Below are 25,362 nucleotides of genomic sequence, written 5' to 3' on the forward strand. Positions count from 1 at the left end.
GGGGTCAGACAAGTTGTAAATGCAATACCAGGTAAACGTAATTAATTTATAATGTCAAAAAGTATAACGGAAGTGCCTCACAACTGAAAGCGGAAAATACTTCGATTCGGAAAATAGTCCACTGTAAGTAAATTGTTTTATAAAGGTCCTAAGAAATTAAAAGTTTTCAGATATTGAAGACGCATTTTCTGAATAGGATTCATTATTTGATAAAAAATTATAAACATCGACAGTTTTTGTTAAGAATTTTACACGTGCTGACACATACGTTATCTCCCGTTGGTTATTAGAGTTACCGTTCGTCCAGCGCAGTAATACATTTTGCAGTGAATCGCCGAGAAGTCCTGGGAAATTAAAAGCCATGTAAATAAACTAAAATTAACAACTTTTTCAAGATCAATTTGAAGTGATCGACGTTATGCATTTAACACACCAGACCAGTGCAGCATCGTAGATAACCTGTACTAAAGTTATCATTTTGTAGAAAGTCATGTTGTGCTTTTGCAATGCTAATCCCAGATTTCAGATTTCAGATTTATTTAAATCCATGGCATATAATATGCATGTGGATAAAACAAAGTGAAATTATAAAACAGTCACATATCAATATTGTACAAAATATTGTGCAAAATGTTGTACAAAATGCGGTACAATATCTGACTAAGAAAAAATGAATTGGACCAACCACACTAAAATAACCAAAGATGAAAGGGAGACAACTCAAAAACTGCTAATGCAGAAATAATGTCAGAGTATATTCCCCCAAATATTGCCTATTAATTGACCTGAATGCTTCCCACTCTGATTGTTTTTGTTTACATCTTAAATCAATGAGAAAGATGGCATCGATCCCTAGTTGAGATTACGGGGCGTTAAATTTTTACCTGTTTATGCAAACCGGATGTTTTAGAAAGACAAACTCGAAAGTACAACATTATTTGTTACTCTGGTATTGTAAAAAAAACCCTGTTTTTCTCCGTACAAAAGCTTAATATTTTGTGTTGGATGTACTTTCACGAAGACCTCAGTTTTCTGATTACATTCATAGTACCACATCCTTATCCACTAAGTACTGAATTTTGCAGATGTCCATGAGTATTATATCAATTTAGGAATAATTGTTTTTTTATCTTCCCACGATCAATTTCTTAAATATGTACCCCTTCCTCATTTCTGCATGAACTATGAATGTAGCAATATGCGTCCCCTTAAATACAGACTTTTTTGCTTAAAGGTGTGAGTAGATAATGGAATATCAATACTATAATTAAACTTTTTCAAAATTCCCATAACAGTACCTTAAAAGTAATATGAAAGAAGATAGTTTGTATTCAGATTTTCTTTGACTGTAGTGCATAGAAAAAGATAAAAATATGCACCACGCAAGTAATGGGTTTTGGGAATCATGTTGAATGTATGATTATACAATAGAAAAAGTAAGACTAAAGTTATATTCTAGTACTTATAACATGTGTAAATATTGAGTTCTGCTCAACCCGGGGCTAGAGTTTAAAGTTTAAAGGCGAATCGCCTGGTCAAGACAAAATATAACTTAGTCCAGTCTATGTATTCATAACTGATAAAAAGTGATGCTTAGTTGAAATGGTAATTTAATTCGAATTTGTATAACTATTAAAAATATAAAAGACAGATTAGTCCACGACGATATTTGTAATCTGGTTACTGGTACTACTTGCTAAAAGATCTTCTCTATAAATAATCAAAACTAGGGTGAAGATATAAATAACTACTTCTACAATAGCAATATTTATTTACTAGTACTAGTTACTAGTGCATGTAATAGATTTATCATTTGGCTGCACTTTTGTGATTGTTATTGTTTTATTGTCATATTTGTCTATATTTTATGCAGTATGCTTTAAGGTATTAGAGAAGGTCTAACATAGATCTGCTTCATGTACACGTAGCTTTAATCAGTAAGACACATTTGTTGAATTGGTCTATAATCAAAATCATTTCTCTTAAATTGTTATGAATGAAATAGATCATTTATGTTTATGCTACTTTAATGTCTTTATCTTTCTTAGAATAGCAGTATAGTAACTGTAAATATGTATGAAGAAATTTACAACCCCCCATAAAATCCAGCTTGTTGTGTATAGACCTTCCTGGAAAATCATTTCACTGTTTAAGGTCATTGCATCAAGCCAAACAATTCTCAGTGGTTGATCTGTAAAATGAAAACAATACTCAAAAAGGCTGAAATGCAAGATAAAAATGCCCTGGGCAGTTAGCTCAGTACATATTTAGCACAAAGACTTCTATAAAAAGAGTAATAGGTTTGAATTCCTGGCAAGGCTTTCAAAACAAAATGTATCTAAAGTTTATTTATTTTACTAAGTGGTTTTTAGTCACTTGCCAAGAACAGTACAAAATGGTGAGGAATCCAGAAATAATGGCCAAGTGAACAGTATGCAAATTTAACATGAAACGCTTTGGAAAAAACTGTCTCTTTCCAAGTAAAAACAATATCTATGTCTTGTAGAAGTTTTATGTATGGACTGATTTGACATACATGTAAGAAATTAGTGGTTGAAGCTGACAATAAATGTGTTTCAACTATATCTAATCAATCACTTTCATGGCATGGCTGTATTTATAAAATAATCAGGGCTTTAACTTTAATATGTAACTAAACAGTATGACTGGCTGTTGTAATTTTGTCTGGCACCAGAGTCACAAGGTCTTCATATAATTGTCTTGCATACTGATTCTACTGAATACTTCTTGTAATTGTCTTGCATACAGATTCTACTGAATAAGAGTCAAAACCGATTTAAAAAAAAAAGTTAAATTCATGGCAAATTTTAGTAAATAAAATATAGTCTACAATATATTAACACTTGTAAATAAAATGTGAACTGCGCTAAATCTACCTCGAATCTGTCATTAGTGTCAAATCCGGGCTATTTTTGGAAAAGATATCGGACAAAACTGTCGATATGAACTCAAATAATATTTTTAACACTACATATCGCTTAAATACTTACTTACCTTGAGATTCGCTAACTGTCATTCTTTATCGAAATAAATCATCAAATAATTGTTTTTGGTAGTTTCATTTTCTCCGCGACCTTCGATGTTTACAAATGGCGTGTCGATTCAAAGGGCGATAAATTATCAATCATTTAAATTTTTTAAAGAAACGGAATTGAAAAACACGGAAAGGTTTATATAACTGTCACTTCATTTTTTTCTGGTGGCAAGGTAGAGTATTATTGAAAACAAGAAATGCATTAATTGCCGCGAACACGTGGTAACGTCCACCATTTTTTTTTGTGACGTAACTTTAATCGATGTTTTCTCCAATGACGTTACGCCGAATTTGGACCCAAAATGTCATGGTGCGTCACATATAATTAGTGAAATAAAAGGCGTCCAATAGAAATGAGAGGAAAACAAGAAATAAATGTATGAGGTTTGGTTTAGATTGATGAAGGTTTGGAGCAAAATGGAATGGTTCCTTATGTAGTTAAGCTCATGGAATACGTTTACTTTCCCTGATGTAGTTTTGAACTGCTAGGAATATACTGTTATGATGTCATAGCTAAGATTCTCTGTCACCATACAGAAGAGTGTGCAGAGTGACAGTGCAGAAGCTGGAGGTTGTTTGGAGGAGTCTTCTACGGATATCGTTGTAATCTGGACATTCAAAGAAGAAATGATGATTGCTCTCAATGCTTCCGCACTGACAAAGGGGTGAAGGATAAATGTTTTTCTTGTAAAGATGTTGGTTCAGAGAGCTACACTCAGTACGCAGCCGGCCGGGCATGATAAATTTGCCATTTCCGTGCACCAATGTAGAAGTGTTTTGGACATGTATAGGTGTTTCGTTTTAGCTGTGAGTTAAAGGCAGACAAGGTTGGTGAATTCTGTATTTCTGACGGTAAGCTATTCCATTCTCTTAGAGCAGATTGTAGATGGGAGTTGTAATAAAGAGAAGTTCGAGTGCGTATACCTTGTATATCATCAACATTGCGTAGGTTGTATCGGGTTACTTCACCAACAGACGGAGGAACTAGAACTGAAAGGTAGCCAGGAGAAAGGCCATTTTTCATTTTGTACAATGATATGAGTTTATGGTTTCGACTCCGGGTTTCAAAAGATTCCCAAGGAACTTCTTTACGAAGTGCACGAAAAGATACTAGCTGAGTAGTTCCAGATACAATTCGGGATGCTTCATTCTGTTTTTTGTCGAGTTCTTGTTTCTCAGTCTGAGTGCAGTTTAAAAAGATAACATCAGCGTATTCAAGAAGTGGTCTTATAAAAGATAGATATATTATTTCCAGATATTTCCTATCAAGTTGAAATTTTAATTTGCGCATAATATGAATGCGTTTCCATGCCTTTTCTGTAATATAGGTGATATGCGTTTGCCAAGAACCATCTTCAGATAAGTGAACGCCAAGGTGTTTATGGAAAGTAACCGAGGCTATTGGTTGATTGTGCATAAGGAGAGGTGGATGGAAAGGTTTTGATGTTTTTCTTGAAATTACCCTTGTTTCTGATTTAGATTTAGGTATTGTTTGTATATCATTAGTAGATAAAACTGTTTGATTACCTTCCGCCAGTCCTTTTGTGAAGTAGACTCTAATTTGAGCGACTCTGCCATTTTGAGGAAGTGATCATGTTTTGCAGTGCGAATAAGTGTTATAACTTCATTACGGATTTGTCTATATTTTTGCCAGTGAGATTGATTTTGTGTTCGCTTTGCTCTGTGATATAATTTCTTACGTTTACGAATTAGTTTCTTTATATGTGTTGTTATCCATGGATTGTCATTTGGTTTCACAGTGATGGTTCTTGTGGGAATACATTCTTTTGACAGTTGAAGAAGTTTGTTAGTGAATGACCTGTAGATATCAATGTTATCATCCTTTAGAAGATCCCAAATTAGTGTTCCTGATTTCACGTCTTAAAGAGTTGTAATCACCTCGATCGTATGACCATACATGCCGTTTGAAGGTATTGGCTGTAGGTTTAGAGAATGCAAAAAGGGCATAGATAGGACAATGATATCGTTGATTCTGGTCAAGTATAGGCTCTCTGACCCCAGAAGTTACAACACGGTGACTACACGAAACGAAAAAGACACCAAGTAAAGAGGAAGAGAACTCTGTATGTAAAGTGGGTTGGCTCAGTAATGAGTTGGTCTAGATTGAACTTTTGGCAGATAGAAACAAGATAGAAACAAGTTTGCGACACAAGTTCGGATTGGAGGGATTGAAATTAAAATCGCCAGTTACAATGATATATGTGTATATATTTGTGTCGAGTGCCAATCTAAGAGATTCTTCAATCATGTTAGTGTAATGTATATCTGCATTTGGAGGACGATTGAAAACTCCGATGAGAATTTGCTTGGAGTGAGATAGGACCAGTTGAGTCAAAACTCATAAATTTCCCATGAAAAAAATATTTTGAACTACCTATCGTTTCACTACTTCCATAGCAACCGTTCATATCGTAAGGACGGTAAGTTCATAATAGCTTAGTCCGTTTTGGCGATAAAAAGATTACATTGGTACTAAAAAGGAGCTGAGACTCTGGCCTTTAATTTATGATATTTACTACTATATGTTAATAAATAAACTAATTTACATCCTCATGAGTATTAATGACGTTGTTACAAAATGAATACATTTTGTAAAGAAAGATGATTTTGCATAAACAAAACTTAATATATCAGTTTTCATCTGGATTTAAGGTCTCTTAGAAGTTCGTTATTCTGAACGTAAAAAAGTGTATTCGATTTGCATATAATAAGTCAATCATAGTTTATCTATAATAGTTACATCAATTTGAAATGACGCAGTAACAAAGAATGTGCTATGTGTTTATACGATTTTCTAGTTGACAGAAGGAAGATATCTTAACATTTTAAAAAAAAATCGTATATTAATAATTTCTTTTTCTTTCAACATATCTTTTAAGTACAAAATAATTTGATAGTAATTCTGTTTCTAGAATAGTTTCTAAAACTTTGATACAATAATACAAGATTGAAATGGTAACGTTTGCATGTGTAAAGTATGTTATATACCGAACCCCCCTTCTGATAAGTGTTTATATATTTTCATACAATGCATTTCACATAATCATCAATTTATGACAGTTTATTTATTTTAATTATATTATGTTCTAGTGCTTGTTTCCGGAGATGTTGATTGTAGCATTGGTACATTGTATGCAACTTTGCTAGATAAACCTAATAAGTATACTAACTTCAAAATTACAACATAGTGATTGAAAAAAAACTGAGGGACCAGCTTAAAACTGTTTGGATACGTTAACATTGGTTAGATTTGTTCAAGGCATTTGTCATTTTGTAACATTGTCATTAATATTCATGAGTATGCATTCATTTATAAATATCAAAATGCTACATAAAATTAAAGGCCAGTGTCTCAGCTTCATTTTGGTATCAATCTTTTGATATTCATCAATATCATTATCATTTTCTTTAACGAACGGTTGCCATAAAAACAGTGAAATCATATGTAGTTGAAAAGAGTTTTTTGCAGTGGAATATTTTTATTTTCACTAAGTTGGTCCTATCAAACAATGTCTAAGGACGTGACGTACTCCTTTCTAGTCATGACCTATTTCATCTGTTGATAAACTTCCAACTGATATTCATCGGCGATGTCTTGGATAATAATTTTTAATGTTATCAGGTGTTTTAAACCACTTCTATTTTTGGTTACCAACTGCTTTATTTGTAAGATATCAAAATGTTTAATTTTACATCTTATATTATTTATTTAATGTTAGTAAAACTAATGAAAAGTGACATATAGTTTCCTGTCTGATTCTCATCCAACGTTATACTGCTGTTTTTCGCATTGACTGAACAAATGACTGAACTGCTAATTGTATAGTATGAAATGTAAAACTTTATTTCCAGACACAAATTGAGAAAATCGGAAAGGTTTTCTTTTTGTGCCAGGGCTTATCAAACCTCGACTTAAAATCTTTGAACTGGGGGTTGTTTCATGTGGTAGGTGTTTGTTTCTTTTTTTTTTTTAATAACTTTTTTTTAATGAATCCGGTTAACAATTTCAGAAGACCAACATTTGTTTATCACTTCTCGCCTCTTGACAACTTAAGATTCTGTTTCGATTGAGGTGGCTTGGATAAAGGTTATTCTTACTAAATACAGAACATTGGTTTTCGATCAATTATTATGTAAAGAAAAAACAGTTTTCTTATTAAGAAAAATGTGCAGTCAGGCCGGGGCTCGAACCCGGGACCCCTCGCTTACAGGGAGAGTGCTTTACTGACTGAGCTAACCGGCTGCCTGACACATATTCTCCCCTTATGTGACCAAGTCTGTACCATGATATACAACCCCACAAGCTGAAAATTCGTCCTCGAATTCCGGAGGTACAAAATATAGCAAGCGTCGTAAGACTGGCCAAACAAGCATGACACGGTAGGCGCCAAATGTCACAGGGTGAGAAAAATGTGCAATCAGTCCGGGGCTCGAACCCGGAACCCCTCGCTTACAGGGCGAGTGTTCTAGCGACTGAGCTAACCGACTGCCTGACACATCTCCTTCCCTAACGTGACCAAATCCGTACCGTGACATTATTCAATCGCATTCAAGTGTCTTTTACAGGAGCATAATGCTCCTCCAATGTTGAAACCTTTATCCCGTTCTTATTATGATATGGAAGTTGATGGAAGCATTCCCTTCAGCCTATCACATTTCCACACTATTGTCGGTTATATTACACATTAATGATGTTTATACAAGCTAACCCTTTTTGAACACAATAATTTTAAATTAGCAAACTAATGTTTAAAATGTTAAACACTATCTTGTTATTTAGATAATGAAATTCGTAAGCATACTATGTTGATGTAAACGTACCGTTGTTGCACATTATTTTTATTTTTTTGCTCTTAACGTTCTATTGTTAACACATTTTAATGATACAAGCTTACCCTGCTTGCTTACTATTTGTTGTTCTTGATATTATAAATGGTAAAAACAACGTCTTGGTGCTAGCTTAATACTGTTGCATCCTGTTTTTTTTTTAGCGTTGAACTTACGAACTAAGTACCACCACAATATACCAGAGCAAACACGGTATAAAACCTAGCAGTACAAATGAACGTACTTATTCCATAAAAAATCAACTGACACAAGAAGATTACTTCGATACTGCTTTATATACACTCCCGAATTGTACTACACATTGGTACTGGACAAACATCAGCATATTTACTACAATCTATGCTATCATGTCTCGTAAACAGGCAATGACATAATAGTCTTTTTAACTGTCTTGGACCAGAGAAGCTAAAAAGTATTTCTCTGAAAGTTAACTTGATCACGATGGTATAATGAATTAGTGGATATAGTATGCATTAAGGGATACAGTTAAATTCAGTACGATGGACTTTCCCACATGTGAAATCCTCGAGGATCAATTACGACAAAGCGCCTTGCAGTACAGACGAGCTTGCATATTCCACAACAGATGTCGCTTTATATACACGCCGGAACTGTACTACACATTTGTACTGGTTCACCATTTGCATATATAATCAAGTCTCTATCATAATGTCTCTAAAATCAGCTGTAACATTGTAGTCTTTTAATTATTAGGACTAACGGAGAATATTAAACTTATTTTGCTATAATAAGCTTGAGATTGATGACGATATTTGACATCAATTTTGAAATCTTACACCTATTCAGCTATGTTTATAGAATAAACCTATTTTTTATCCAAAAGATCCTCCTGTTGTATATATCTTGTTGCAGTTATATGATGCTAATTTACAATAGCCATAAGATATCTGGACTCACCTTGCTATCTTTCCATTTGATCTGCTTGCGGGTCTTCCCTTAGAAACTGGCTAGCCTTTTAATACTTTATGTATAGCGTGTATTATAGTGTTGTTTGTTTCTTTTTTACAGACTGAACATGATTGAACATGCAGGTTTACCTAAGTATTCATTAAGCAAACCTCCTTTCAAATATATGCAGCTGTACATGTATGTAAAAAGTTTTCATTTAGTGAAAATTTTTAAAATTTCTGTTTATTTAGATTCGTCGGAATTTTTTAGCCTAAAGAATTGGTATATTTCATCAAATATATTTTGTCCTACAATCCAATCTAAAATATCTATGTAAAAGTGTAATAGTGCCAAAACACTGGAGAAGCAAATATTAGAACAGCAATAATGAAATACTACGTAAACTATGCAAATGTCACACCTGTGAGAAAGAAGTACATATTAAAGCTGGAAACTGTATAAAAGTTGTATCATGATAGTTGTTTAGGTACATTTAAAACTATAAACTCATTCAAATGTTTGCGGACCGTCTATGTCCGAGATATATTCGGGGAACATAAATCACTTGTTGGATATCAGTTGGACCATGTTAAGGACAATGGAGTAGTATAAAATTTAACTTGCCTTTTCGAAAATATTTTGTTGACAAGGTCTTATTGCTTAAACTTTGACTTTGACTTAATTCATCGTTTTGAGCTAGCTAAATGTTTATTCATATAAATTGGTAGTTCTTAGTACTCGCACCGTACATCCGTTTTCGGAAAATATCGGTTTTGTTCGGAGAATTGCTGAAACCTACATTTATAACATTATTATACTTCAGAAACACGTGTAAGTCCGCTTATTAAGAAATCTGCGGTTTGATACTTTGATATATCTATATTTAATGATTTATTAAAATTTTTAAATTAGTATTGTGTCAACATTTATTTACTTTTATGTATAATAATTTATGAAAAAATATAAACAACCGTAATATATATATATATTTACAACAGACTTCAGCTTCCGTACATTTCCGCCATTCTCCGTATAAAACAGACTGTTCCCGAATATGGATAAACACTGAAAACAGTTTCCGTAGCATTTGTTGAGAAGCCGTTAACATACGCCCTACAATCTTGGTAGGGTGATTGGCCAAATGGAGTAGATAACCCCTATTGCTTTGTTTTAAAGATCATTAGGTTAAACGTTAAGAATGTAGCGACCGGAATGATTTCCTCTGTTTCTTCCTTTAAGAATACTTAAAAAGCAGTTTCTTCGGTCACACCTTAAGCCAGTTTATTACAGTTGATCATTAGGCGAGCGACCTAGGACCATTATTTCCTTTTGTTAACTATATTTGCCTTAACCCGTGGACAAAAACAAAATACTTTCAAGAGTTTAGCTGAATATATGCCTTTGTTTGAAATAAAAATTGACAAAGTATTTTGAACCAATCTGCGTTCTATAAATGTCCACCACGTTCAACCTCGTTGTAAGCAAAATCTAATATGGTGACCTTCAAATCTTCCTTTTGTTTTAGATTAGGTAGACATAAGCAAATACATGTGCAGATTTTGATTTAGTTCTATTATGTGACTATCGATAAAATAACAGAAATACTAACTTAAGATCGACAAAAATATGAAAAAATAAACCATCGAGTCTGCAGAACAACTATTTGTTTTTTGTTTTTTTACAAAATCAATTTCTTTTAATTTCTTTGAGCAAGTTTCCACTAGAAATTTTGTTTTCTGTTATAAAATGCTTAGATTTCAAATTGATGCTAGTTATCGTACTTTACTGAAATACATGGTAGGAGCATGGAAATTTTGAAAAATGTTAAAAAAAATCATATCTTTGGACAGATAAAACTGAAACTGTCGGTGACTTTTAATTTTCAATACATCATAACATGATGATAAAGAACATTTCATAAAAATCTATTATTGAGAAAAAATCACGAAACTGCCACGAGCGTCTTTAAATACAATGAGATATTTACATGCCCTGGTTTGAGATCGGTCCTCATGCTTATTTCTTTGAAAAGAAAATTCTGTGTCTAAATATCATAATTTTATTTTATTTTGTAACTCTACTCCAGTACTTAGTTTGTGTTATTCGCCAGTCTATATTTCAATTCAGAATTTTGCTGGGCAGAACTTTTCAAAACTTGAAGAAGAAAAATGTGAAAAATTTTTTTTTTTTACTATTTAACAAAACATTTCTTGAATATCTTAACGGTCAAAAGTCAAACCTATCGAACCTCGGGCAATAGTTTTAACCACTGACCGGCATGTCATTAAGACTGCACAGCATGTGCAGTTCACCCCATCCACTTTTTTATCATATAATTATGTTACATAAAGTACCTTTTGAAATTTAAAGGGTGACTGGAACACATTTCGGTCCTACTTTTAAATTTCTTCCTGTCATGGCAACATAATCATTAGCTTACATCTTTACAGGCAGGGTGTGGCAGAAATAAGCTTACCATAGCTCTTGAATCTGAAGCAGTCTCGACCTATTGCAAACATCTGTCAGATGAACAAACTGTTTACAAGACTAATGGTTCGTTGTCACAGTTAAAAGCTGGCACGAAGTATATGATTCTTGACGCTGGAGGTATACTTTTTTTATTCACTTCTGACTTAAAACTGATTAGTCTTCTTTAGCTTCATAAATCATACTTATTTAGGTTTTTAGAAAAAACATTTCCTATCGGTACTACGTTTCATGAACAGTTTTTTTTTTAAAAAAAAATATCTAATGACAGAAGAAGAAACATTAAAGATAAATTTCTGCTGAAATAGGTATACTATTAAATTATCTACAGTTCGTGCAAGTGAATACCTTTCAACGTAACACGCAGATGTTTCAGCAAGCCCTTTTCCAGTATGTCCGTACTAGGACGGGATTGCACATGCATGAAAACCAAAAAATAATAAACCCTGTAATGATCGTAGTGATCGTTTGTAAGCTGTTATATCTTCATTACATTTATAAATGCAAATATATGTACTTTTACATAGACATTTAAAGTTATTATTATTGCATATTATTTTAGTTTTTGTTTGCAATATACGATATTACTATTTTACAGGTGTTACCGTCGATGTATCTGTACATGAAGTTGGTGAAGCAGGCATTGTGAAACAAGTTTCTGTAGTGAATGGAGTTTGTATTGGAGGAATTATAGTTGATAATGCTTTTAAAGATATGCTGATAGAAGTATTTGGCAAGACAGTTTATGACCAACTCCAAAATGAGAATGCAGGAGATTTTCTGGATTTATCGAGGGATTTCGAAGCCAAAAAACGCAACCCATACTCACGTGCTACAATAAAATTGCCAACGTTTTTAGCGGATGAATTCAGATCTTTCACGGGCAAAAGTATTTCCGATGCATTTGCAAGTTCCAGCTTTCGAGATTTAACCGAGGTATATATCGATAAAGTGAAGTTCCACGATTTACAATCATTCTTTGATGCGTCGGTTACTTCGATAATTAGATTTGTAAAAAGAATATTACACCAAGAGAAAGTCGAAGCTATCCTAATGGTTGGTGGCTATTCGAATTCTCCAGTACTTCAGAAAGCAGTTAGAACATCCCTTCCTGACATCAAGTTAGTCGTTCCCGACGACGCATCATCTGCAGTACTTAAAGGTGCGGTAATAATTGGCCATAGTCCGAAGTCTATCAGGGAACGTGTCCCTAGATATGTACTTACAACCATGTCACATAAAGACGAGGAGAATATAAGCATTTCAAAGGTTTGTTTATTCAATATTGCTTTCTTATCTGAAATAACTGCCGTGTATTGACACATTTGGTATGGTATATCACCAGATTTGCCTCTTATGCATGTAGAACTTTAACTGAACATTGCAATAGGGTATATACAAGATATATTTTTGCAGTTTCCTGTTCTTCAATAAAAAGTTTTATTGAAAAATGGCCGCCATTGTCAAACTTCAATGTTGTTTTCCTTGAAAAAACTAATGAGAAACTTTGTATTGGGATTTATTCAATATTCTATTGCTTTATGTTGCTCCATCGAGTATACACAGTATCTCTCGACTTTCTCTCGTAGCTCCCAGGGCATTTTTCTATTTATAGAAATTCAAAATGGCTACCATCACAACTATATGATAGCGTATTTTTTATATTATATTTCAGTTGATTGCTTAGTAAGTGACTAAAATTGTTTAAATATGTATACACATGTTTTTGACCTGTTGTTACTACCGTAACAGACATATATCTACGTTACCAAATTCAAATTACTTGCATTACACAGAATTACAAATTCACCAACGCCGCTTAGTGATGTTACAATCGTAAAAGATCGATATCATTAAATTACATATAAGACAAGAAATTCTCTTCATATGATTGAACGAAATATCAAGAAAAATAATAAGAAAATTAAAAGACATTTGTCCGTCCCTACAAAGAATATTGTTTGATATTTTTCAACTGTATATTAAGCCATCATCTAGTAAAATTGAAATAGTACACGGTATGCCTTCGACGTAGAGCAATGTTTTCCAAATGAACTCATTCCCCTTACTGTATTTTAAAAAATCAAATTGAACTTAGTCCATGTATTAACCGTAACGTGAATCTAAAAGACCTAATTCAAAATTTAAGCACAAATTTCTTCTCAAATTCTTCTTTCAAAGAACAATCGAAATCTGGAGAGCCCTCCTCAGACATGTAGAGTTAAGCTCCAGTCTTTCTGTAAACCTACTGGGCTTTTAAACCATTAATTAGGCCATCTATATCCTATTTCACTGTTCCGGTATACATTTATAATACTGAAACTAAAAGGCTAACTTTTATTAACATATTAATTGCACCTTCATAATTTTATCAGTTACGATTATTTCCCAGTACCCCATGTGATTGATTTTTGAAAGACTTTTGCCATAAATATATGTTTTTAAGACAAATTTCTAAGAAAAGTAACACTGAATTATGAATAGCAGGTTGACTTTTCCTATAGTCACTTCATTTTTCGTTTGTGGCATCCATAGGTAACAGCAGCCCGACCGCACTGTCATTTACAGTGGGCGCATTCGGCATACAAACCCGTATAACTCTGACTAGATCACTCGAGTTCACCTGAGTGACACGAGTAACAATTGTAGTCCGAACGCTTACGTTACTAAAGGCTTCTGAGCTGTAACAATAATAAAGAATGGTTGCTACTTTTGACACATAATGACTTCATTTTCCAAAATAAACAGCTAATAAGACGAGACAGTATCCCTCGTATCAGAAATTATGTTGAATTAGTGGACTATAGGTTTTATGTTTGCGATATATAGTGCTGTTAGTTGATTACATTGCCGCTGCGTATATCTTACATTATGTTTGCATTTTAAATGGCAATGAATTAAATTAATTTTGTGAAGAACCTAATATAGATACGTTTGATAACCATAATGAGGACAGACAGTCTGGTATCGTTGTTTGAAATGAACTGGTACGACTTCTGTCAGAGTGAAAAATCAGACTGGATTATTATTAATCGTCATTTCAGATTCTGGGATCAAGTAACATTTGGAAAAAAATGTTCAGCCCATAATGTTTAATATACTAGATATTTCTATTTTATGTTAATTTATACTTTAAAATATTTCCGAAGCAAGAGCTACAACTTATATTAATCCTCTTATGTCTACACATATGTATGACTCTACTACCCCGAACCATTTCAAATTAAAAGGGTGTTTGGTATAATTAATTCTTTTTTCTCATTGTTGTGACTGAAATTCATTTAAGGAAACAGTGGAGACCCTGATCACATGATTTTGCGGTGTTCAATCTGCACTGTTTGCCAAGACCCATTTATAGGACACTCGGCATAATAATCACTCTGGATGGTAAACATTGCCACGCAGGTGTGAGACAAACCATTTTCCATATTTGAGCTGAATGCCAGGGACAGCTGCTGATACATTTACCATTGTCGACTACTTTTGTATATCTTGACAGGTGATCGAATTCACAACCTTTAGCCAGGGACGTTGATATCACTTAGCCAAGTCCATTGAAGAAATGTTACGAAAATGAATAAGCTCAACTCTGCTGTCTCTATTCCCCCATGCTAATGAATTTCTTTCTTTTTTGAATGAAAATGTCAATTAGTTTAAAATGACATAACTGAATTCACCATGCTCACAAATAGCACATGACAAACAGTATGCTTTTTTTTCAAACTTTGTACGTAGTACAGCCATGAAATGTGCTAAATGCTTGTTTGACTTTTAAAAGACCAAGTACCATGCAGTTCTTGATGTTGTTCAATTGGGTTCAACACCATTTCCAACAATCTTATTGCCATATATGACTGACAGTCACTAATGGTAACAAATGTTCACTCTCCCTGGCAAGCTTAGCAACCTAAGTGGCTTACCAGTACACTTTCATAAGGAACTGACAACTCTACATTCGTATGAACTGAGGTAGACTGCAAATGGCCATGGAAGGAATTTCTTCGCTAACCCGATCAAACTCGTGACCTTTGGACCGGCAGTATAGTGCATCAACTACTGAGCTAACTAGAAAACAGTACCATATGTGTCTGTGGACAGAAGGTTTGTCGGCAAGTTTCATTAAGATATGATCATAAATGTGGCTTATACAGTATTAACTAGCTTTCCTTTGATTTGACCTGGTGTCCTAGTTTTTAGCCCCCATCTGACCTAGATTTAAAGCTGACATAAAGATCATCAAGATTAACATTCTGACCAAGTTTCATTAAGATATGGTCATAAATGTGGCCTCTAAAGTGCTAACTGACTTTTCCTTTGCTTTGACCCGGTGACCTAGTTTTTGTCCCCACATGACCCACATTCAAACTTGACCTAAAAATCATCAAGATTAACATTCTGACTAAGTTTCATGAAAATAAAGTCATAAATGTGGCCTCTAGACTGTTAACAACCTTTTCCTTTGATTTGACAAAGTGACCTAGTTTTTAATCCCACCTGACCCAGATTTGTACTTGACCTAAAAATCATCAAGATTAACATTCTGACCAAGTTTCATTAAAATATGGTCATAAATATGACCTATAGAATGTTAACTAGCTTTTCTTTGATTTGATCTGGTGACCCAGATTCAAACTGGACCTAAAGAACATCAAGAGTAACATTCTGACCAAGTTTCATGAAGATACAGTCATACATATGGCCTCTACAGTGTTAAAAAGCTTTTCCTTTGATTTGACCTGGTGACTTAGTTTTTGACCCCAGATGACCCAATATCGAACTCGTCTAAGATTTTATTAAGGGTAACATTCTGACCAAGTTTCAATAAGACTGGGCCAAAACTGTGACCTCTAGAGTGTTAACAAGCTTTTCCTTTGGTTTGACCTTCTGACCTAGTTTTTGACCCGAATGACCTACTATCAAACTCATCCAAGATGTTATTGAGGGTAACATTCTGACCAAGTTTCATTAAGATTGGGCCAAAATTGTGACCTCTAGTGTGTTAAAAAGCTTTTCTTTTGATTTGACCTGGTGACCTAGTTTTTGACCTCAGATAACCAAATATTGAACTCGTCCAAGATTTTATTGAGGGTAACATTCTGACTAAGTTTCATTAAGATTGGACTAAAATTGTGACCTCTAGAGTGTTAACAGTCAAATTGTCGACGACGACGACGATGGACGGAAGACGACGGACGACGAACACAGGGCGATCACAAAAGCTCACCTTGAGCACTTCGTGCTCAGGTGAGCTAAAAAACAATAACAGCACGCTCCACTATTCGAAGGCAATTGTCAATATGAATAAATTTCGGTTCTTGAACTGAAATAATGATTCAAGGATTATTTTAAGTTTTCAACCCAGTACCGCCCTTAGTTTTGACAAGAGCCACTTGATGGTAAAATTTTAACCGTCATTTTCTTACTACAAAAAAGGGACATAACTTTGCCAAAATTAAAGTAAGTGTTATGGAACTTGATGCTTTTACATTGCTTTACAACCCTGAAGACATGTGAGAATGTTAACCCCAATGCCCTATTAGTTTTGGAGATAGCAACTTGCATGCAAACACAACAATTTCTATGCACAGAAAGAGGGCATAACATTGTCCAAATTAAGATTATGGGAATTGATGCTTTGACCTGCCTTTACATCACCGGAGACATGTATGGAAGTTTCAGTCCAATATCTGCATTAGTTTCCGAGATAATAACTTGCATGCAAAACTTTAACAAGCTTTTTCTAAGTTTAAACAGTGGGGCATAACTTGGCCAAAGTTTAAGTAAGAGTTATGGAAGTTGATGCCATGTCCTTTACAACATGGAAGACATGTATGAAGTTTCAACCCTGTATCTGCATTAGTTTAAAAATTTTGCATGCAAAACTTTAACCCTAAAAAGGGGAAGTAAGAGTTATGAGGTTTGTGATATGTTGATATGACCTTATTTTACAGACCTGAAGAAATATGTGAAGTTTTAACCAAACATCTGCATAGTTTGGATATACTAACTTGCATGTAAAAGTTAAAACTGCATTTTCTAAGTCCAAAAGGGGCATAATTTTGTCAAAATACATATTAGAGTAATGTGACTTGATCATCTGCGGTTAGATAATGACCTTAAAAAGTAAAAATAGGTTTCAAAGCAATAAGTTTATAAATGAGACACATAATTTACATAAGATTCTATCGAGGAACTTGATTATTTTGGTAGGTCTGATGAGTGAAAAGACTTGTTTGAAGTTTCAATTGAATATCATCTGTGGTTTCTGAGATAAAGCTTTGATAGTAATTGCACCCAAAATTTTAACAGTCTACCAACGACGCCATGTTTAAAGTGTTAATGCATTCGGATAAGATCACCCGCCTTTCCCAGCTTCAGGAGGTTGGTAGAATTCGGGTGACACAACTACTATCGCCCGGGTTACACGAGTTATACTCGAGTAATACCCAGGGTGACTCGGGTTAGCTCGAGTATGTATGCCGAACGCACCCATTACCTCCTTATATCCATATACAGTTTGTGCATATAAGTATAAACATGGTATTATCAATGATATGTGGACAATGATAACAAAACTAAACGCATATTGTAGATTTAAGATAATGTTATTTTCAGTTTTACGCGGATCAAATCCCTTCTAGCACTCGGGTAGATTTGAAACGTGCTATTTGGAAAGGCTGAAGATGATGGAAAGAAACTACTACAGAAGTAAACATAGCTGTGACCTTAATTGAAAGTTAAAGTTAAACAGCTATTTTCGGTTAGATATACATAACAAATCTTCTTATGCAATATTTTGCAAATATCTTTAAAACTCCCAAACTACATTTCTTCGTTTAAATTAATATATTACCTAAATTTAGAACAATATGATTTCTCTAACATATTGCAACTTCAGTAATATGAAACAAAAGGTTCTATCAACATCAATATTTCATAATAAAAATTATAGTCAATAAGTTAAGAAAGTCACTTTTGCAAATGAGAGATTAAATCGTGGAAGAAGTAAAAGCTTACTAGATTACGTATGTTGAAATTCAGAAAATATTTTAAGTAATTTGTAAGACATTTTCAAATTATATAGTATTTCATGGGTGTAGAGTTGGTTAATATGTTTTCTGACAAGCATTAAAATTGTTAGTGGATAGAAAAATAGCTTTGTATCATATTGTGGACCACAATTGCTGAATCCAGACTAAAATGGAGTTCGTTCCTGCATCTTAAGGATAAAGGTGTATATCTCTAGTATGTTACACTGATCTGTCTACCAATACAGATACTAATGTGTAGTATAAACGCGTGAAAGAGTCTGTGTATATCTCAAGTTACCGTGGTAAGCTGTTTTATTTCAAGTTCATCTTTGACGTTATCATCTTGAAGTAAAACAATTATTGATTCACATTTGTATCATTTGAATATGATTATTTGATGTACAAACTTACTGGGAGGGCACAGAATGAAGTGAATTGTGTGCACATTGTATATGATGATAATTTAAGTAACGTTTGACTTATACTTATATCTCATCATTTTAATCAACCTAATCAAAGAATGACAATTCAATTTCATGCATTCCTCCTGCTCTAAAGGAGCAACATATGGACATTAACTGTTATTCACAGAAGATGCCATCTTAGCAATGAGTAATAATTTCAACTCAGCATCAAACATTAAACTGTTATAGAAATTATATCCTGGAAGTATTTTAGAAGTTTTCTGTCATTTAATATTATTCATGCTTATTTCACATGAATAAAATTAGTCTTTTATGTTCTTTTAATATACAATATATTCATGTTTTTAGACTTAATAGTGTGCAAATTATAATTAACCATACCTTATAGATGTAAAGGGTATGTCATAGTACAATTCTAGTAAAAATATTACGCTGCCGTTACGTATGTAACATTTTTAAAGGACATGCCACTCGATTCATTGACTTAAGGAAATACTTTACTGAAAAAGGAATGTCTCACATAAATACATATAAGAGAAATCCTACCTATTGAAAGTGCAAACACGCTACTAGCATGTAACAAATACATAGTTGGTAACGTTTTGAGGTTATTTTCAAACAAAGTAATGATCTTAATACCTTTTCAATAGTTTAACTAAACGTTTTATTAAACATGCGTAACTGTCATCACATTTTAATTAAAAACAGTTCTGTAACTTGCCTCTTGCTAAAATTGTTTTAAAAGAAAAGAAAAGGTAACAAATCGTGTTATGTATGTCACATGGCTAATTATTGCGAGAAAACGTTGACATTTTCAATTTAATTTAAACAGTTAATCGCACACTTGCAGGAACATTAGAAAATGTAGGGAAATTATTTTGGAACTATTTTGATTTAAATTCTACAGGTACCTTATTATGAAAGGTCATTTATCATCAAATAAAGAGATCTAAAGAAATATAACGATAATTTTGTTATATTGTAAAATTACTTTGAACATTTGAAGTTTCATAGTCATGTAAAATGTTAGTTTAGAACATATTTGCACAGGTTAAGATAAACAATGTGTTCATGGTGTTATTTCTTTACTGAAAATTAGCACTTTTACATGGGGTTCAAGATTTGCTTTAAAAAAATCCCTAATGATGACAAGATGTCATCCGACAGATTCTTGATCAATATAACCTTAATGACAGAAAAACTGCAATAAAATCTTGCTTATACCCAACTGCAAGGTTCAGTCTCTTTTCTCTGTTATTCTACTGGACTATCTGTAGTCCGTGACATTTCTCTCTCTCTCTCACACACACACACACACATACACACACACACACACACACACACGTTTCATATTCATGCCAGATTAAGCTTTGTTGAAGCATAACTGTTCAAAAGAACCAAATCTGTGGATGATTTTAAGCAAACGTTTCTGAACCATGCTTGTGTCTAAATTTTGTAAATTGTAAGTAGATGCATGATCTACCTAAACAATTTTAGCATTCTTATCATGTGTCACGTGACCATGGATTTCTAACATTATGGTTAATCCCATATTTTGTTTTCTAGTTTTCGACTGCATACATATAGACCTTCACGGTAGTCTTGAAAAGAATAAGATTGCGTTTAAAAGGCGTTGAAATTGTTAATTCTATATAGAAGACAGTAACAAAAATCTTTAGTACCTTTAAACTTAATATATTAATATATTCTATTAAATAGTTGAATTAAAGTTCAATAGCAAGTAGGAATTTATTTTCGATGCATGTAAAAGAAGAATTTATTTTCATATTTTGGAAGTAACGGGTTCGTTCATATCTACATTTACTGAGGTTCTAAAAACATATATAACTGATATGCCGGAGACTTAAATGTTCATATAATATCTGTAATTGATGGAGGAAAAATCTTCTCTTTGACCAGCCTGGCAAGACGACAATCAGAAAGAAATTCTCAAGATCACAAGTCGGTGGTTCCGACTATGTACACGATATCTCTTGTACATCCTGTTCTGAGGACGACAAGAATGCTGAAGCCGAGTACCATTGTACAAATTGTCGCACTTATTTCTGTGCGATGTGTGTGTCTTATCATAACAGAGTCTTCAAAACACACACACTTCTTGACAAGAATGCGCTAGGATTCGATCAAGGCCAACAATCGCCATCTGCATCGGAATCTTCTACTTTGAAAGAAGTGTGCAAAATACATGCAGGTGAAGTTGTTAAGATGTACTGCAAACCACATGACGCATTGTGTTGTACCGTGTGTGTAGTTGTTGACCACAGGTATACAATCATATTTTACTAACCTTTATTGTTGGGGGCGGGGAGAGGGGTGTGTTTCAGTGTTTGTGACTGAATCCGTAAAACACATCACCACATCATATAGTAGTAGTATGTAAAATCAATAATCAATCAACAAATAGAATTGCATTGTTTAAGTGCACTTATTACCCAAAACAGTTACTAGAAGTCATAGAGCCCCATGTTTGAGTATGGAAGTCATTTATTTGTGTGTGTAAAAATACAACTTTTAGAAAAATTAATAGCTCACTCAGTGGCAGGTTTTGCATATTAATTGACCTTAACTATCAAGTTCTGAAGCATTTGAGAGTAGACCTATTATGTTACAGTCTCATGTTGACATATACGTTGTTTTGATATTGTACACAAGTACTTTTGTTTTTGGCGTATTTTGAACGTTAATTGTTTCATGACGAGGCAGATATTTTCTGTGAAATATTTTAAGTTGCATTTGTAGGTGACTAAATTAGTATGCTATAAACTACAAATTAGGGGGCCTCCGTGGCCGAGTGGGTAAGGCCGCTGACTTTGAATCACTTACCATTTACCAAATGAATGTGAATTCGAGCCTCCTTCGGGGTGTTAAATAAATATTTCATGTGAGGAAGCCATTCATCTGGTTTACGTAAGATTGCTGGATCTACCAAGTGGTAACCCGTTATGAAATAATGCAAGGAGGGGCACCTGGAGCCTACCTCCGTTCATCAAAAGAGAGAAAGTCGCCGTGTAACCTATAATTGTGTCTGTGTGTTGATAAACACAACAACAGTATAAAAAACGTAATATTGTGTATATATTGCATGTTATCACTTTTTAGCTCACCTGAGCACAAAATGCTCAAAGGTAAGCTTTTGTGATCGCCCTGTGTCCATCGTCCGTCCTCGTCCGTCTTCCATCGTCAGTCGTCCGTCGTCGTCGTCAACAATTTGACTGTTAACACTCTAGAGGTCACAAGTTTGAGCCAATCTTAATGAAAGTTGGTCAGAATGTTGCCGTCAATAATATCTAGGACGAGTTCGATATTGGGTCATCTGGGGTTAAAAACTAGGTCACCAGGTCAAATCAAAGGAAAAGTTTGTTAACACTCTAGAGGTCACATTTTTGGCTCAATCTTAATGAAACTTGGTCAGAATGTAACCTTTAATAAAATCTTAGACCAATTTGACATTGGATTATCTGGGGTCAAAAACTAGGTCACCAGGTCAAATCGTAGGAAAAGCTTGTTAACACTCTAGAGGTCACAATTTGGGCCTAATATGAATGAAACTTGGTTAGAATGTTACCCTCAATAAAATCTTGGATGAATTTGATATTGGGTCATCTTGGATGAAAAACTAGGTCACCAGGTCGAATCAAAGGAAAAGCTTGTTAACATTCTAGAGGTCACATTTTTGGCCTAATCCTAATGAAACATGGTCAGAATATTAACTTTAATAAAATCTTGGACAAGTTCGACATTGGGTTATCTGGAGTCAAAAACTAGGTCACAAGGTCAAATCAAGAAAAAGCTTGTTAACACTCTAGAAGTCACATTTTTGGCCCAATGTTAATGAAACTTGGTCAGAATGTAACCTTTAATAAAATCTTGGACGAATTTGACATTGAGTCATCTTGGGTTAAAAACTAGGTAACCAGGCCAAATTAAAGGAAAAGCTTGTTAACACTGTAGAGGCCACATTTATGACTGTATCTTCATGAAACTTGGTCAGAATGGTAATCTTGATGATCTCAAGATCCAGTTTGAATCTTGGTCATGTAGGATCAAAAAATAGGTCACCAGGTCAAATCAAAGGAAAAGCTAGTTTACACTGTAGAGGCCACATTTATGACCATATCTTAATGAAACTTAGTAAGAATATTAATCTTGAGGCTCTATAGGTCATATTCAAATCTGGGTCAGGTGGGATCAAAAAAAAGTTCACTAGGTCAAATCAAAGGAAAAGCTTGTTAACACTGTAGATGCCACATTTATGACTATATCTTCATGAATCTTAGTCAGAATGTTAATCATGTTGATCTTTAGGTTATGGATGAATCTGGGTCACGTAAGGTCAAAACCTGGGTCACCAAGTCAAATTAAAGAAAAAGATTGTTAACACTGAAGAGGCCACATTTATGACTATATCTTCATGAAACTTGGTCAGAATGGTAATCTTGATGATCTTAAGGTCCAATTTGAATCTGGATTATGTAGGATCAAAAACTAGTTGTTAACACTGTAGAGGCCACATTTATGATTGTATCGTCATGAAACTTGGTCAGAATGGTAATCTTGATAATCTCAAGGTCCAGTTTGAATCTGAGTCATGTTGGGTCAAAAACTAGGTCACCAGGTCAAATCAAAGGAAAAGCTACTTTACACTTTAGATGCCACATTTATGACCATATCTTAATGAAACTTGGTTAGAATGTTGATCTTGATCATCTTTTGGTCAATAGGTCAGGTGAGCGATACAGGGCCTTCTTGGTCCTCTTGTTTGGTTATCACTTCAGCTTTAACTTGTGTCACTTACATGTTTGCTTTAGACTGTGCAATGGGGTACATTATATACCTGAAATCGCCAGACGACTGTTGAAGCCAAACGAGGAACGTAGCACGGTAGCATCTCTGAGACAAGTAAAAACAAACCTAGAAGGCCTGAAGTTAAAACGAGAGGGCGATTTTTCACAGGCAGAGAAACGACTAGACGGCATCGTGACTGAAGTCAAAAACATGAAGACACGCATTGTACAAAGAACTGAAACACTAGAGAAGGCGTCTATTTACAAAGCTCAACAACTGCACAAAAGCATTGCAGATAGTATCAGTAGTGATATAAAGTCCCTTGAAAATATGCTGGAAGGAATCGACAAAGAATTGAGCAGCATGGAAAAACGCAAAAGTGATGACGAAGCACAATTGTTTGTGCAAATAAAGCAGGCCGAACAAGAGTGTTCGAAAGGTAATGAATGCATGAAAAGCATTCAGGCTAGAAATGATAAGCAATTAAATTTTCAAATTGATAAGGAGATTGAGTCAACCTTGGCCACTAAATTTGACTTTTGGATGTAAAAGTATCCATTTGCATTATCAGTTTGTACACCACCTTTTTGTATAATTCAGTTACGGATCAACTGGTATTTTCTGTCACGCCCCCTTCCCTCCCAAACAAGGTATAAATATTTTTGTTTTTACACTTTCAACAAACTGTGTTCTTGGTAATGCTTTTGCCAATTTTTATCCGAACAAAAAGGGGATGCTTTCTAGAAGGGTTTTCGTGTACATATACATGTACCTAAACTGTCCATTGCATAATTCAAACAAGACATCATATCAAATTTTCAGATATGTCTTTTAATGTTACTCAATCCCATTGGACGGAGGGAGAAGGGTTTGTTATTTCACTCACTGTCTATCGGTCAAATACGTCGACCGATCGGTTGTTAGACCGGTGTGTTTCCGATAATTAACTAGAAAATGTTTTGGAACACAGTAGTCAAACTTCATAAAATGATTGCCTGTGGACGGTATATGACCCATATCTGTTTTTGGGATCAGGTAGTCTAACGGGAGGGTCACAGTAACATTGAGACTGTTTCCGCTGACCAACTTTGTATATTTTCGTGAAGACATGAAGTCGTTAGACACCTTAACCCCTGTACCACCGGCCCCATTTGGTTTCCGATTAAGAATGGAAACATGGAAACATATCTTTAAATGTTTTTTTTTATTTTCGCAAAATACTGCATGAAAGGCTATTCATTCAGTGTTGTCATGTTGCTTCAAGAAGAATATATTTTCAAACAAACCAATAGCAAATAGAACGTCTCTCGTACTTTTTTATCATGTTAGTTCAGTCGTCACTAAATAACTGCAGTCGACTTCTGAGCGTTTTCAATGTTTTTTTCACTGAAAAATCAACATTATTTTAAAACTCCGTCATTTCCTATATTGTTTTCATATTTATTCAGACAAAAACAACAATTTATTTCATCTGTTATTATGAGTGTAGATAGTAAAAGATAATTTGTTTTGTAGCAAGAAATATGCATTCGTTCTTTTGCGGACCAGTTACGAAGTATCTCCGCTTTAGTACTGGTGCATAATGTATTGACATACTAGTATATACTGTATTAAGGACAATGGCCAAAAAAATTTGAATTAACATTGACACCAAGAGACATGGTCTAACATATTACATGAACAATGATAAAGTTTAAGGTATCCGATCCAAAAATAGATAACATTTCGATGCCCGGTGGCCCCATGTTTTTTGGTATCATTTGAAAGATTTGTATCTGCT

General features: G+C 34.1%; 1 protein-coding gene across 1 annotated transcript in view; it reads left to right on the plus strand.

The window, feature by feature from the left end:
• The window catches only part of LOC128553284 (heat shock 70 kDa protein 12A-like), a 41,392-nt gene extending 16,057 nt beyond the window's left edge, over positions 1–25,335 (plus strand). The window contains exons 4-7 of the mRNA XM_053534416.1: positions 11,284–11,440; positions 11,919–12,589; positions 20,697–21,061; positions 23,606–25,335. Of these exons, the coding sequence (XP_053390391.1) occupies positions 11,284–11,440; positions 11,919–12,589; positions 20,697–21,061; positions 23,606–24,131 (1,719 nt within the window). The 3' untranslated portion in view covers positions 24,132–25,335. The remainder of the gene's footprint in view (positions 1–11,283; positions 11,441–11,918; positions 12,590–20,696; positions 21,062–23,605) is intronic.
• The last annotated feature ends 27 nt before the right edge of the window (positions 25,336–25,362 follow it).

Source organism: Mercenaria mercenaria, unplaced genomic scaffold (assembly GCF_021730395.1).
Source record: "Mercenaria mercenaria strain notata unplaced genomic scaffold, MADL_Memer_1 contig_3673, whole genome shotgun sequence".
Classification (NCBI taxonomy): domain Eukaryota; kingdom Metazoa; phylum Mollusca; class Bivalvia; order Venerida; family Veneridae; genus Mercenaria; species Mercenaria mercenaria.